Raw genomic sequence first — 16,018 nt, 5'->3', positions numbered from 1 at the left:
AAAATGCAGCAAAAAAAGGGACATCTGAGAATGCACTGGGATGCTCGAAGCTTTGTAAAGTCCGACCGTTTTTATCCGGAAAAATCTATTTCCAGCTCATTCAACGATTTATTAATTTTGAAAAAAGAGCAAGGATATTTAATTTAAGGACATTATAAGAGTAAGAATATTGAATTTGTTTTTCTACATAGTTAAGGCATTACTCGTTGATATGCTTCTTTTAATTTGATACCAAAGACCATCCCAGCGTTCAATATAGCTTATTACAATCGAATACAATTGGTTTTCATTACTGGCACCCAATGAAAACCATTCTCTTTGAAAGAGAATGGTTCTCATAGGCTGTCAATGACAAAAATCTATATTAATTGATCGTAATTAGCTGTATTGAACGCAGGGCATACATTACTCGACTCTATGGGTAAAATTGCACCATGAAACTCAACATTATTTACATTCCCATGGGCAGAATGTTTTTTCTAATTATAGTATCTTTTTCATTCTTATTTAATCTGAAACAAATGGTGGTGTGACTGGCAGTGTTATATTTTTAGTTCTGTTATGCTTTTCTTATTGAATATGAGGAAATTGTGGTATGACTGGGCCTGATATAAATTAAATGAACGAGTTTATTGAGAATCCGTCGCGTTAACAAAAACAATGACGGAGCAAATAGAAACAAGAAAAAGAAAAACTGAAGAAAAGTCATTAGACAAAACACAGGATTCGACAAACAAACAACTATATACATACAAATAAATATATCCATACATAACAAGATGAAAAGAATGAAGAAGAAGAAATAACGAGAATATTTTCAGCCAGTGAAAAAGCGAAGTGCAATGCAAATATTTCAGTGAGACCTCCGCTCAGCCATCCTCATTGCAAAGATAGAACAATAATAAACGACTGTAAATCAAAACCACTAAAATAACTAAAAAAAAAGACCGTAAAAAACAACCATTAATATAAATAGACCCTTGCCATGTAATGGTGGAAAGGTGACTTCTTGAGTATTTTCTCATCTTGGTTTTCTCATAGGAATTTATTTATTACATCTATATGTTATGTTTTTAGTTAAAATAAACTAATAAATTTATGTTTTTTTATAGTCATATTATCTTCTAGGCTTTGCCGTCCTAGACCTGTATCTCGAAGGAATGATAGACATGAAAAATGGGTTGAGAGAAAGCTTAGTAAGTATGGTTAACAATTCATTTAAAGCTTATTAACATCGTTGTGAGTAATAATAAGAAAATTAGCGTCTCAAAGCGAAATCAGGCTATGATAAAATCGTTCGTGCTAGCTGGGTAACTGTATGTGAACCAAATCAATAAGTCAACAACCAAGACTGTGGAATTTGACGGGCAACACATATGTTTTAGAAATATTTTCAAACGTCAAGGGATATATTCAAAGGACCGATGGATATAGCGGCAGCTTTGCTTTCCATCGTAGGTAGCAAGGTTGGTCAAAAAAAAATTTCTAACGCCTTTGTAAACGGGCTCTACCATTGTTGTGTCGCTTAATTCTAGCCGATAAATCTAATCTTTTTAAATTTTGTAGTAATTAGAAAATCAAATAACCAACATTAAACATTATTTTCACTTCGTGATTTCCTTTATGCTGCTAAAATGTGCAAATACTGTAATTTTGATCACTCTTCATTGGTAATTTGGATTTTAATGGAAGTTATATATCTGAAAGCAAATTGTAACATAGAAAATTTTTGTATCATTCAATAAAGAAAAATGAGCCAATTAACACCCAAAATTGGTATCGCTATCACGAGACAGAAATGGTAAAATCCCACTTTAAAGTGCGAAGTAAAGATAAAAAGCTAAGAAATTTATTTCGTGATAATACATAGAAAAATAGTCTTCTTAAGGGTAGGTAGGGTAGCAGAATACGAAAATGAAGGTAAAATGCCTCATCACCAGTAAAACAGGGATATATTTGGACATTCACCTTTAATGTTTGAAGTTGGAGGGTTTAAAGTCTGAAAAACAACGAAATGACCTATTTTAGTGAGTAACGTGTCCTTCTCAGGGGTCTCCTTGACCCAAGACGACGAAAGATGAAAAGAATAAGATATACAACCTGAACAACTGCAATATTACGGTGCATAAATTATACGTTGCTTGTGTAGAAGCTACCTCCAGCTAAAACCGCTATAAATTTGAACAAATCTTTTTAAGAGTAAATAGATCGGTCTAATAAGGGGTCAGATGGACAGCCACTCCCTCATATTTCGGATAATCTCTATTTATTTTATTTTTTAAAGCCGCTCTGCTTTCATGTGAAAACCTACCTTCTTTCTAATCAGCAACTTATTCGAAGACTTTGTTCAAGAAAAAAGGATACCTTGCCTTTAAGGTAGACTTAGTAGTGCACATTAGTTCCTGTAGCAAAGTTGGTTGCTATGAAGATTAGGAAATGAACTAGTTGACTTTGGTTTGAATTTTTTTCACATCATCGAACACGAAGAAAAGAAAAAATCCAAAAACTGGGACTGCCATCGTCTTTGACGTCTGTGGTATTGTCACAGGGGATCCCTCTGCATGATTTGCAAGCTTTAGAGTAATGGAGACCCGACTTTTTGTACAAGTATCTTTCTGAGTCACAGCTACTTGGTTTACAAAAGTACTCCACGACTCTCAGAAACTGCAATGGAGCAGAAGCTTAATGGAGTCAAAGTAAAAACTAAGACTGTATCTTTGCACTGAAATCTCTACTGAAGAAGGGCGAGGCTGCTGTTTTCACTCCAATTTCGGACCTTTTGGTGAACGGGCAACAAGCGAGACCTGCCAGATACACTTGAGGGTGGGTGCACCAATTTTGAGAATTTTTAGACTTTTTGTTCAAATATACGATAATGAGCTGAGTCAGGTTTTTCATCAGCCTTGTGTCCATAGATGAACAGCGAAGCTTGTTTTCTAGCACAAACGATTTTCTTCTTTATACTCACCTTAAGGACAGCTTGAGAACTTCTCGGGAATGCCTCGTTTATTAAATATGTTTATATTCTTTCCTTTCCCAGCACGATGGTATGAGGGAAGTAGTATTGCAGCCAACTACTGCATGGCAGAGACGTATGGCCTAACATAGTTCTGTTTAAAAGCTGGTTTTCTTCATTTGTATATCCCACGCAACACTTGTATCAGCTTGTTTTTTTTCTGGAGGATAGTACATATTTTTGGATTCGCAATTGGAATGAAACAATAAGAAGGAGTAAGCTAATATCGTCCAATAAAAAAAAATATTAGAATATTTTTGCAAATTATATTTTTTTGCAAATTATTTTTCTTTGCAAAAAAATATTACAACAGCAGTTTTAACTATCTTCACATCCGCATCGCCAATCGCGTGATTAACTTAGATGCCCCTTTCACCTAGACGTTTGCCAAACGTGCGGTTGAACCCTCGCCTTACTTTTTGTTATATACAAGTCTGTCCGTGGGCATTTGAAGCTATGTATCTGCAGTAAATGGCGCCTCTCTTCTAGTATATGTTAGCTTTGTGCCTAGTATTTAGTTGGCCTACAACGTTTAGTGGGCCTGGCTTGTTTAGTCTCCTCATGAGTCCATCGTCGCCAAAAAGTGACGAAGGAACAACACGTAATTCGTGTCTGAAGCAGTTGCTTTCAGTTATGATTGAACGTTGAACATTTTGTAACAACTAAAATTATCTGGAAGATTGGGCGAAGATCCATGTGCTTTCGGTCCGGTTAGCCACCTCAACGGTTTTTAACCTGTGACATTTACAGCCCACCGTCCTCGCACTTTGAGGGCAGACTTTCTGCTGTGGTAGCAATATCCATTACCTGGTATTGATTCCAATAGTAGCAGAAGAGACGTTTTTTTTAGTTATTAGGATTTACGTGTTTTTTCGCTTTCGCCCTTACGTAGCATAGGTATCATTTTTTTTATTGGTTCAAAGTCCTTTCTTTCCCTTTTTTATTTTATAAGACCAAGGGAATTTTAGAAAAGCCTTCTTAATTACTAAAAAATGTTTTGTTGTTATTTGGACTTTACCTCTCCCACTTTAACCACTTAAGGAATTTCCAAATGTTCCTATTATGCTGCTTCTGGACCATTTGTACCTTCATTTTCGTTTTCTATGGCCCCAATAACCCCACAAAAGACATGCCTTTCTATATATTACCACAGAATAATTTTGCTCGGCATTTAACCCCCTTCTCCGCCCTTTAAAGACAAATTTGACCCATTTTCCCCTGGGGTGTTGACGCCGACTTTTGTCAGTGTTTATAAGCTTGTTTTTCTCTATAGATTAGTGCAAAAATCACTTTGGTTGCTGTTTGTTTTAAGTTGACCTCTGTTTGCGTATCCTTGTTGTACTACGAATAGTAAAAATCTTCACAATACATTTATTCAATTTATAAGTTTGACTTATTGTGGCATTAATGCTAGTCCCATCATCACACCTTTTCCAAAACTATTACTGACGCTACCAAATCGATAAAATATGGAACCTCTTGGTAATTGAACGGTAGTTTTAAAGATTTATGAATAAGCTGCTACGATTTTTGTATTTTACATGGAACAAGTGGAATATAAACATGAGAATTCCAGTTGGTCATAGTTTCTTTCTTATTAATATATATTTCATAGCTAAAAAAGGTCCAAACAAAAACTGATTAAAAATAAGCTTAAAATTCTTAAAAGTTGTTTGTTTATCTCATAACTACTATTTTGCAAAAGGTATGTCAATGAATGGGAAGGCGTCAACTTACATTAATTACTCCACGAATGGTCGTTATGGTGGGAAATGTTGTGTTGAAGGCGTTGGAGGTGAGGCAGAAACGTCGCAAATAAAGGCACTTAATTTTTATTATAATAAATCGACTGTGCTTTCAAATTCTCCTAGATCCTGAAAAGGGTACTGTTGTATTATCTGTAACACACGCGCGATATTGTACAGCGAACATGCTAAAGAAACTAGTCAAACAGGTTTCAACGGACAATTCCTATGCTGATGATTGCAAAAAGTGATTTATAACTGCGTTTACAATGTTTAATCTCTTTTGGGGTTTAGGGGCAAAAAATTACCTAGGTTAGGTTATGTTATGCTTTTCCCCCCATCCCCCTGATGTGCAAATATATAGTCGAAATTTGTTTCTAAACTATTATATTTTATCCTATTTTGTTTTATTTCATTAGCATTAACCAATCTTCACTTCTCGCGTGTGTTACAGATAATACAACAGTACCCTGGAAAGATCATGGAGTTCTTGCTAGGAATTGATATCACTGTACCATCACCTCAGGGATATCGTTTTAATTTGTGCATGTGTTGAAACAGCTGCCTTAACCCAATGCTCCACCAATTTATTGATTTTGAAAAAAACAGATTAAATTTGATGTTGGTTTAGTTTTCTCAAAATGTATTTAAAATGTATTGGTTTAGTTTTCATATTATGTATTTAATGCAAAAAAGCTTTTTTTACATGCTCAGTCCAACCCCCGTAGCCCTATCACCTCATAAACTGTCACCTTACTACCAGTTTCTTGCCAACATTTATTGTTAATTATTATTAGCTACGAAGAAAAGACAGTGGTTACGTTTCTGTTCATTATTGTTGCCCCTCTCTTAAAGGAATATAAAGCCTGTTTACGTCCCTCTAGATGTTGCTAATAATTTTGGATCAGTCTGCAGAAACAAGATTTACCCCCTAAGAAAAATTTGCCACTAACAACACTCGAAAATATACTATTTGGGTGATAATTCTCAAAATAGGAGTATCAGGGGTAAGCAAAAATTTAAAGCAGGATTTCAAACTTGTGTGCGAAAATAAAACTATAAAATACAATCTCCTATATAAAACACATTTTCTTTTGTAAGGGTAGTGGAAGCATGCCTATATTGCAAAGCAGGAATATTTTATTAACGGCCGCCTAGTTTAAACCCATTAATTGAAACATAGTTAATTGATAATATACTGTTTGTTCTTCCATAGAAATACGTTTTCATTTCTGGCTGAACGAAAGCCCACAAGCTAAAAGAAGTTTGTTTCTGATTATGCTGAAGGAAATGAATTGTTTTTGTATTTTCAATAGAAATCCGGGTCTTGAAAATGAAATGTCTATTTATGTATCTTCATTGGAGGAACAGTGGCTTTAATTTGGTTGAGGGGGCGTATATGCTCCCCCTATTTTTTGCAGCCTATCGATAGTCTAAATTTTGAAAAATGCCTTTTTTGGGGTGTATTTTCGTTGAAATTTCTCTTTTCTAGGATTTTCATGGAATAAATTATAAAAACGCCAAGTTTGCCCCTCCCTCTAGAATTTGAAAGACACACTTTGCCTCCACCCTCTAAATTTTCATGGATGGACGCCTCTGGTGAGGGATAAGATATATTTTTTATAAGTGAAAACATATTAAAGAAAGGCTGGCGTACAAGCCAAAAAAAAAAAATATGAGATTTTCGAAAATATGAGAATAAAAGACAATATCCTGAATATATGACTTAGGAAGCTGTTTATACAAAGAAAATTTAGAACGGCGTTCTCACGTGTTCTCCCATGATTACACTCCCACTCTCTTGCAGAAATAAAAATGAAAAAAACATTATCAAGGACAATCTACTGTGGTGGATTTACCCACTGTTTCAAACAGTTAGTGGTAACGAAGTGTAAGGAAGGAGCGGTGCGGCTTAGTAGTAACCAACGCTTTAAGAAACCGGGTCTTGGTAACGACAGTTACATCAAAATAATCGAATTTTGATTCTTATTTAAAATACGCAAAATTCATCAAATTTAATACTACTCATCAAAAGTTACGAGCCTGAGAAAATTGGCCCAATTTTCGAAAAAGGAAGGAAACACCCCCAAAACATCAACTGATCTTAATGAAAATGACACTGTCAGATTCAGCATCTGGAATTTTGCATTTTTTACCGGAAGAAAGATCACGGATGCGTGTTTATTTGTTTGTTTGTTTTTTTTCCCCCCTGGACGATCGTATTGAAATAATAATCGTAAAAGCTCGGGATACGGCTTATCTCATCGGAAATCAATAGTCTGATTGCCATTTTCAAGTGACCAAAAATATTGGAAGGCAGCTAGCACCCCTCCCGCACTCATTTCTCCCCAAAGTCGCCCGATCAAAATTTTGAAATAGCCATTTTTTCAGTATAGTCGAAAAATCCAATAGCTATGTCTTTGAGGATGACTTGACCCTCCACAGTCGCCAGGGGAAGGGCTGAAAGCTATGAGCTTTGCTATACAGACATTTTTCAGGGGGAATTTTTCTGGTAAGGGGGGGGGGGGTAGCCTATGTGGGAAAATATTTCCATGGAGGAATTTTTTTTGGGGGGAGGGAATTTTCCAGAATTATTTAAAAAATGACCAGGAGTTAAATAAAAAAAACAAGTTTTTTCAACTGAAAGTAAGGAGCAACATCAAAAATTAAAACGAACAGAAATTATTACGTTTATGAGGGGGGTTGCCCTCGCCGCAATACCTTGCTCTTTGCGCCAAAGTTTTTCTTAGAAAGAGCTTATTATTCTTTATTAAACGGCCTTTGTGATTCAGGAGTCATTCTTAAATAGCTGCCATAAAAAATCCAACTTTAGCGTAAAGATCGAGGTCTTTAGGAGAGGGTGACCCCCTCGTATACGTAATCATTTCTGTTCGTTTTAAATTTATTGTTGCTCCATACTTTCAGTTGAAAAAACTTGTTTTTTTTATTTAATAAAGATAAGTGATCATTCGTTGTGATATACTTTTGTGTGACGAGATATCTTTTGTAGTACGTCATGCCGTCAAGTTTTTTGACTTGCATAAGAATTTACTAATTCACTGTTGTTTCAAAACCACACCTAGGTAGAAAAAAGCGATCATTCAGAACCTGATTGAATAATATTTGGTATTTTCGTATCAGCAAGAACAACAGACAATAAAAAAGTATCTCCTCTAATTGACGAATTAGCCCATTTTCAATACGTGTATAGTTTCAAATGAGTTACCTGAAGCATTAACACAAGCCCATTCAGGTATTTAGGCAGGAATTCATTTCTGGGGAGGGGGGCGAAACTTTGATAAGAACACAAAATAGGCAAGCTATATGAAAAATATAATTTATTAAGGGAAACTATTGAGATTTCAAGGGGGGGTACCAAAAGCTCCCCAAGTGCCGGCCTTCGCTAATGACTATCTGCCTAGGGAGTTGAGCACTCTGGAATACGCCACTTGTTGCTTCCAACCCAGCCCTTCGAATCATCACCCAGTTTCATGATTTATGTCCATACCTTCGTGCCTCTGTACGTCCTGAGGAATCAAGTATTATTTACTAGCTACTTTGAAACGCAAGATGCAGTTCTAAAGTAGGATCTCCTCCAAAGTTCAACCGAGTAATGTGTTATAGAGGCCATTGATCGTCGGCTCAGTCAGTAGGCATATGTTTGTTTATTTTATCAGCTGTTATCATCTCCGCAGTTTGACTTTAACTAGTTTTGATAATGTATTAGGAAATTCAGTCTTGGGAAAACTGAGAATGAAATATAAAGTGAAAAGACAAAGTGTATACAACCAGTTTGGACGACAAAAATTTGACAAAGATCTTTCATTGAGAAAGAAGATGGGCAATACGCAAATTGCGATGTCTCTAGTACCTCATAGTCCGAATAAAAGCAAAATTGATCTTAGAAGGAGTGACCTGAAAATGTGTAATAAAAAGAATATATTGAAGTATATCACGGAGTTTGTTAAGTTCTCCTATTCTGGTGCTTGGATAATTTCTAGTTCATTCTGTGATAAGAAGAATACTGTACAATCTTTAATTTGTTATGAAACGGGGTATCGACTGTTAGTGGCTGAACTTAAAAAAAAGCGGGCTCCATCTCATCGGATTGAATATTCTGATCTTTCGCTAAATGATTCAGTAAGAAATGGTATGATAACTTTCCTAGACGTAGGTATATTAGAAAATCACGTTACACATAAAAATAGTTCAGTTGGCTAAAAAGAGGGCAAGGCTTGCACCTTTGGCAAATAAAACTAACGAAAAAGAGCAAGAAAGACAGGAATAGAATCAAGCTGATAGTACAAATACGCAGATCAATAGGAGAAGGGGTAAAAAATAGAAAACCATAATTGAAGTGGAAATTGAAAATGTGAAACTATTGCACATACACATTGTTCAGTTGGCTAAAAAGAGCATAGCAAATACAGTTGGCAAATCAAACAGTCGAAAAATACGAAAGAAATACACAAACATCCGAGCAGGTGGTACAAATACACTGACCAATGGAAAAGGGATAGCCATTCAAAACTGTTACGAAAACTAGAAATATAGAAGGAAAACCTTAGAAGAAAACGTTATGATCGATACACATAGTTTGGTTGGCAAAAAAGAGGGCAAAGGTAGTACTTTTGGCAAGTGAAACTAACCAAAAATAACAAGAAAAATACACTTAAAATCGAACTAATAGTACGAATACACATATTAATGGGGAAAAGAATAAAATTGGAAAATCATAACCGAAAATTGAAATTGAAAATCCGAAACTGTTGCACATACACTTAGTTTTGTTGGCTAAAAAGAGCATAGCTCATACAGTTGGTAAATTAAACCGTTGAAAAACACCAAGAAAATACACAAAATTGGGGCAGGTGGCACAAAAACTCTGACCAGTTGGAAAAGGAATAGACATTCAAAACTGTAACGGGAACTTTGCACATGGTTAGCTTGGCAAAAAAGAGGGCAAAGCTCGCATATTTGAAAAATGAATAAAACAAAAAGTACAAAAAAAAACACACATAAAATTGAAGCTATTGGCACAGATAACGTGATTGATAGACAGAAAATGGCCATGAAGTAAAGAAAACACGATAATTAAAGTTGATTAGTGTTCTTATTTTCCTTTAAAAGTGTAAGATTTCTTCGGGATTGTATGTATAGGTGTTCACAACTGGCAGAACAATGTATTTTATACGATGATCTGACCTTACGCATTGAAGTTCAATGGGAAATGCAATCTTAGTTAGAAAAATACAGAAGAAAAGATATAAACTAGACTTATTGTGATAAATCGGTTACAATTTTGTTGGAGTCCATTTCCATACCACCAAAAATATAATACCTCTACCGATAACTAATTGTAGCACCACGACACCTGAGGCCTAGACAGCTATATACATTCTTTGTCCAATCTGCTCTGCTCTGCTCACAGATTAACGTCCTCCCATGGAGTTTCTACCTTTTCAAATCCTTTTTCATGAACTCTTACCACCCCATCTGACGAAATCATGGATTTTGCTCGACACTAACCGAATTGGCAAAAAAAAACACAATTTTCTATTCAAAAACCGCATTTCATTATATATAAAGACCTAACTATCTTAACCTTTTACATCTCAACCTTCTTCTTCCAATACCAAGAAGGCAGCTTTTATTTATTTCTAAGTAACTATCAAAATTATTAAAATATAATGATCGTTAAAAGCGACGTACTATCTTGGATTTTCCATCTAATACTAAAATATTTTCATTGGTAATGTAAGCAGATAATCTGTTATATAATGCGGAAAATTTTTAAGAAATTTGGGGAAAGAGAAAACATAAAACTCGTTAAACAATTACACTTTTCAATAGACCGTTTAGTTAGGGCTTGTGAGTGTTGATAGGAGGAGCAGCGTGCCATTCATGGCGTAAAAATGCTACAGTGTAAAAAGTTTACAATTTGAACCAATCCTGAACGATGGTTGAAATTGCCTGATGGTGAATAACGCAAAAAAAAAAATCATAAGAAATTTACAGTTATCTCTCTTAAACAATTTCTCGGATGGTTCAATGTGGCTCCTTCAATCTTATTTTGTTTTAGAAATAATAAGAAGTTGCTATTTTTCTTTCCAAAGCATGCTCTATCTTCTTATCGAATTTGCAGGAATAATTTAAAAATAGATTTTATATGTCAAAGTTATTTTTGCCCTTATCTCGGTTGCCTAAAAAAATCTCTTTTTTACGCGCAACTGGGTCTTTTTTTAATATAAATAAAAAACGGCTACATCTTTCGGTTTTTCCGTGCTCCTGCAAAATTTGTTTTGTTTAGCATACCGCCCTTTGAATTACTGCAGGTCTATTATTTTTTTGGGGGGGGGGGGATACGACCCCACAGGCAAGAGGTTGCAGTCGGTCAGGAGCAATTAAAAGCTACTTTCAATAATTATTATCTTTGTCAAGGTAATTAGCGAACCTTGTATAGGAAAGTTTTCAAGAACTTTTTACTAATTGATTATCCAGTAAAAATTAACATACAAATTGCTACACTTACATGCAACTACGGAACAGTTCTGATAGGTGTAAGCTTTTTCATTAAGAATGTTTTATTTACCTAATATTTTGTTGCCGCGTCTGATGCCGCGTCTGGTGCTTCTACTGTCTTTTCATACTTCAGTGTGAAGTTTTTGTGCCTATCAAGTTTGATAAATTTAGTTGAATGAATAAATAGGTTTCCATCATGTTAAATTTGTCCAGCATTTCTTGAGTTCAATCTGGTTTTATAGGGCTGTATCTGTTGTTCTTCTAACAACGCCTGATGCATCTTTATGCTGCCATTGCTCCTCACGTAACGAAATGGACCTGTACTTTCTAATATAGATTTTTACCGAGTGAATCTGGGAATCTTGTTGGATTCTTAGTAGCAGCCATCTTACTTACCCTCTCAGGTTTGTTTTTCAAGCCTCAAAGGCACTGTAAACGAGAAACTGGGAAACGATATCTTTCGTAAAGTCAGACCTTTTATAAGTCTAGGAGCCGGATGAAATACTGAGAAACTAATTAAACGAAATAATGGAGCGGCCTGAAATTGAGCAGGTGGGTTGTAAATCGAAGTCGAAGAAAACATATCACTTAGCCCCTTTTCAATTAACGTAGTGGATATTTTATAATTCCTATTTCCTAAACGTTGAAATAGCATTTTTTAATTCGGGAATTTTCGTTATTTTCTTGTTCTCTCGTATTTTCTTTTGTCTTTTATTATTTTCTTAATTGTTATTTTCTCTTTAAAATTATTTGCATTATGCAGGTGGATCAGAGCTGCTTATTCCTCAGAGGCACTTTCTGAGGCAGTTTGTCGAGCCGCATTAAAAAAAATACCGGTAAATTTTGCTTCAACCCGTTGAGAACTTGGGGGTTTATGGGGATCCTGTTTTGCATTGAAATATCTCATTTTCGAAATCTATAGGTTATGAGATGATAAATATCATAGCCTGTATGTTTTGAATTTTTGTAAACAGTTGGTCAAGTCGAAGTATCTGTTTCAAATACAGAGAATAGGCCTATTTCATTTCCGGTTTTTAGTAAAACTGCATAGTTTCACCGTTTGGGAAATAATTAGCCAGACAGCAAATTCTGTAAGCAGCGTTCACGTTTTTGGGAGAAGCACGTTTTGAACCCCCATTGAAGTTTTTCTATTTCAGGAGCGCGTTGAGATTTTATCTTGTTATTTTCAAGTTATTGGTTAATTTGTTAAGTTGTTGTTAAGTTAAATTAACTTGTTGGTTCAGAAGTAAGGCTGTTGGTGATGCGAAAGAGTATGTATTTTGGTTCATTGTTGGTTATAAAAATTGAATGTGTGACTTAATAGTATGAATATGTCTCATTTCTATGTGCTTATGAAAGGCTTGTCAGCTTTTTGAGTAGTTCGAATAAGTAACCACTTAGAGTTTTGAACAAATAATAAGCTTCTTCAATGCAATTCTTGCGTCTAATAGTTTAATATTATAAGCTATAGTTTTTTTTTCTAGGTTGCCCCTAAGGGGGCATTCGTGATGAGTGAAATTACAAAATGTAAAAGTTAGTTTCTTACGCTTGAAGTAGAAGCCCGTTTCTGCTCTAATATTGAACTTTTATATCCCCAAAGGCTGTATATAGGGCAAATAAGAATGTATTGACATTTTCGATTTTTGTGAACTTATGAATTACTTGATTTTTCTGATTATGATTTTTCTGTTATGGGCACTTTTGAATTTTCAGTTGTATCCAATTGTAAAATTTTGTGTTTTGCAATTTATTGCTTCTGACTTCCGTTTAATAATTTTAATTTTCAAACTGGATTTCTATTTTGCCTTAGATTACTTCGCATGTGATCTAGGTTGAAATATTTTTTGTAATGTTGTAGAATTGCATCCTGAAAATTTCAAAGATCAGAATAATAGGCTTTGAAACTGCACTTTGTTAAAAATAATTAAATCCCGCAAAAAAAATCTTGTGATCATGACACGAAGTAAATATCAAATTTTAGGATGAGAGGTATTAAAGGATTTATTTTGGAATAGGGAGGGGGGGGGGGTTAAATAAAAAAAATGGACCCGGCTGCCTAGATCTTTGTACCTGTTCAAATATTTCTCTCAAAATTTACCTGTGGTAGCCTACCTATGATGTTTCAGGGCAGGCACTTGCTCAGAGAAGGTGGTATCAGGCTCCCCTTTTATGTTTTGCAGCTTAATGCTTACGACTTGTTTTTAAGACTTTTTTCACTTTCAAGAGAAACTGTAGTACCGTAATAATTTTCCTTTAATTTTTATTTTAAATCTATTCTGTAAAGAATTTTCCCTTCAAATCATCCCTTCTCAGGTATGTCTCACTTATTCGAGGTGTATATTCTAATAGATAATTATTTCAGAACGAAATTCCATTTTTTGTCTTGTTCTATTTTTTAGTTCTCTTTTCACGCCTTTTGGCTCCTTTGTCTATACCACCGTGAATCATAACGTGGGGCGCAGGCCCCGCTGGTGGGAAATAGCAATATTTTGGTGGGTCATGGGTTTGACATCACCCTTGGGCTGACCATACTTCCGAGCCTTAATTTCGGAAAAAAAATTCATGTGAATGACGTCACATTCATATGCATTTCAAGAGCAAAAAAGATATATGATAGTATTGTAATGACGTCATATAGTATAAAATATGCCTAGAGGATGACCTGAAAAAAATTACCAAGTTAATGGCCTTTTAAGCTTCCTTCAGATAAATGCATGTGAAATTTTGAATAACATCATTTTAATATCACGAGGGGCTTCAGGATTTTAGAAATACCTAGGTCGGGGATGGCCCAAAATTGGTTGGGAACCCCTGCTATACCATAACACTGCAAGGATGACTAACATGTTCAAAAAACCTATCTGAAACCTGAAGAATTAATGTATGCATTTAGATATTGAGTTTGGTCTACCATGCACCCTCTTTTATTTCAGAGAATAGCTGTAAATATCAAATATTTCTTGGTGGATCTTGCAATCCAACAACCTGGAGAGAAGAAATTGCAATACCTTTCTTGAAACGGAATAAAATCACCTACTATAATCCTGTAAGTTTGTGACTGCTTAATTTTATTCAATCATTTTTTTTTTGTCTTATATCCAGCAATTGATTTTTGAACCTAAAATTTAGAATCAATTTTTTTTTTGTTATTGACTTAAATGTTATAAAATTGCACTTAATGCCTGTATGGAGCTAGACTTAATTAGTTGAAAAGGTTTTCAAAAATGTTACTTTTGTTTGGGAATGATTGCTCATTTTATACATTTGTATTGCATTAACATAGATTAGTTAAGATACAATTATAGCAGTTTTTTATCATCCCTAGAAGAAGTCTGCTCTTGATAAAGTTTTACCGAGGGTTCATGTTAGTTTTTGGTTGGCCTGAGAATTGTTGTTCGTCATTATTTTTCGCCCATGTGCAAGATAGTATGTTCAAAAGTTAAAGTATTTTCTCCCTCATCTTTTAGTAGATGACTCCTTGGTGCTCTTTCAGCTACTCCATCTTCTTTTATCCTTGCTGGTGTTAACATGTCGTTAGTGTGTTTTGCCAATGACATGTTGAACTTAAGCCATACTATCCAGTGCATCAGCAAGGTTTTTGCTTTGCTTCGAAATGAGTGCCCAAAACTCGGTATTGAATTAACGCGTAAAAGTCTGAAATTGTATTTTTCAGCTGAAACTAAGAGTCTGTGGCAAATATTCCTGTCGGGAACAGTAGGATCAAGCCAGTCGATCACATAACTTACTTCAGTCTCCTTGAATATTGAATTTCTTGAATGTTGCACCTTTCTGGGAAACTTTTTGGATAATTCAAAACTTCGCTTCGTTTTCTTCTTTTCACAAAATTAAAATAAGTTGTCAGGTGTTGTCATTCCACTGGAAATCATGTCAATTCTTGATCCGAGTCGAAAAACAGAGAATCATATCTACTACTAACAAGTTAGTGCTGCACCAAACTACTTGAGGCTAACACAACTGCGCATGCTGCTCCTCCGGCCCAATTTATTCAAAGCTTCATTCCTTACGCCCTCCCATGTATTTCCAATTTTCTTTGAATTTTTTATGACCTTTTTCCACCCCATTCGGGGACGACCTGCTTCTCGTTTGGCAAAAGGTAGATGACTAAAAGCACAATCTTTGGCAATCTTTCATTCTTCACCTGTAAAATGTGGCCTCTCCATTTTAACCTTCCTTTCACTATAGCCCTAGAAAAGTGGAATCGAACAAAGTTTTTCATCCTGGATATTGTTTGATAGACGCTTAGTCAAATGAATGCCTAAAACTAGCCTTGAACAATTCTTTTGAAAATAAAAATCTAAATTTCTATCTTTTGCGAAGATTGGTTATTTTGTATATTATAGAAGGTGTGTTTTTATTGCTATTTATTTTGTGTAGGTAGAGTGATTTTATCATTAGGGACTGACAGTACGTCAAAGCAATAAAAATGGAATTTTTTATTTATTTCAGTGTTAGTCATTGCTTCATACGCAATTTCCTAATGCGTCTTATGCGAGTATTTTCATCCCTTTATTACAGCCTATTGGATCAATGTGTCTCTTTAAATTTAATGCAACATACTTTGTAACGTATTTGATAACTGACTGGAAATAGATGCATTTCTGATCCTCATTTTTACGTAGCAACTTTGGTTATAGATGAGTTAATAATTTGCAAATTATTTTGCTTTATTCTGCAGCACGGAAGTAGCACAAAACATTAATAACCCAAATCGGTA

General features: G+C 34.9%; 1 protein-coding gene across 1 annotated transcript in view; it reads left to right on the top strand.

Annotated features, from left to right (window-relative positions):
* Positions 1-16,018, top strand: part of LOC148941454 (uncharacterized) — a 157,851-nt gene that overhangs the window by 118,421 nt on the left and 23,412 nt on the right. Inside the window, 2 exon segments of the mRNA XM_089104451.1 lie at positions 1,129-1,196; positions 14,217-14,329. Coding sequence (XP_088960577.1) covers positions 1,129-1,196; positions 14,217-14,329 — 181 coding nt within the window.

This window comes from Artemia sp. Qi Xiang Cuo, chromosome 18, assembly GCF_049724085.1.
Source record: "Artemia sp. Qi Xiang Cuo chromosome 18, ASM4972408v1, whole genome shotgun sequence".
Taxonomy (NCBI): Eukaryota; Metazoa; Arthropoda; class Branchiopoda; order Anostraca; family Artemiidae; genus Artemia; species Artemia sp. Qi Xiang Cuo.
The sequence above is the reverse complement of the archived record's forward strand: the minus strand, read 5'-3'. Positions and strand labels throughout refer to the sequence as shown.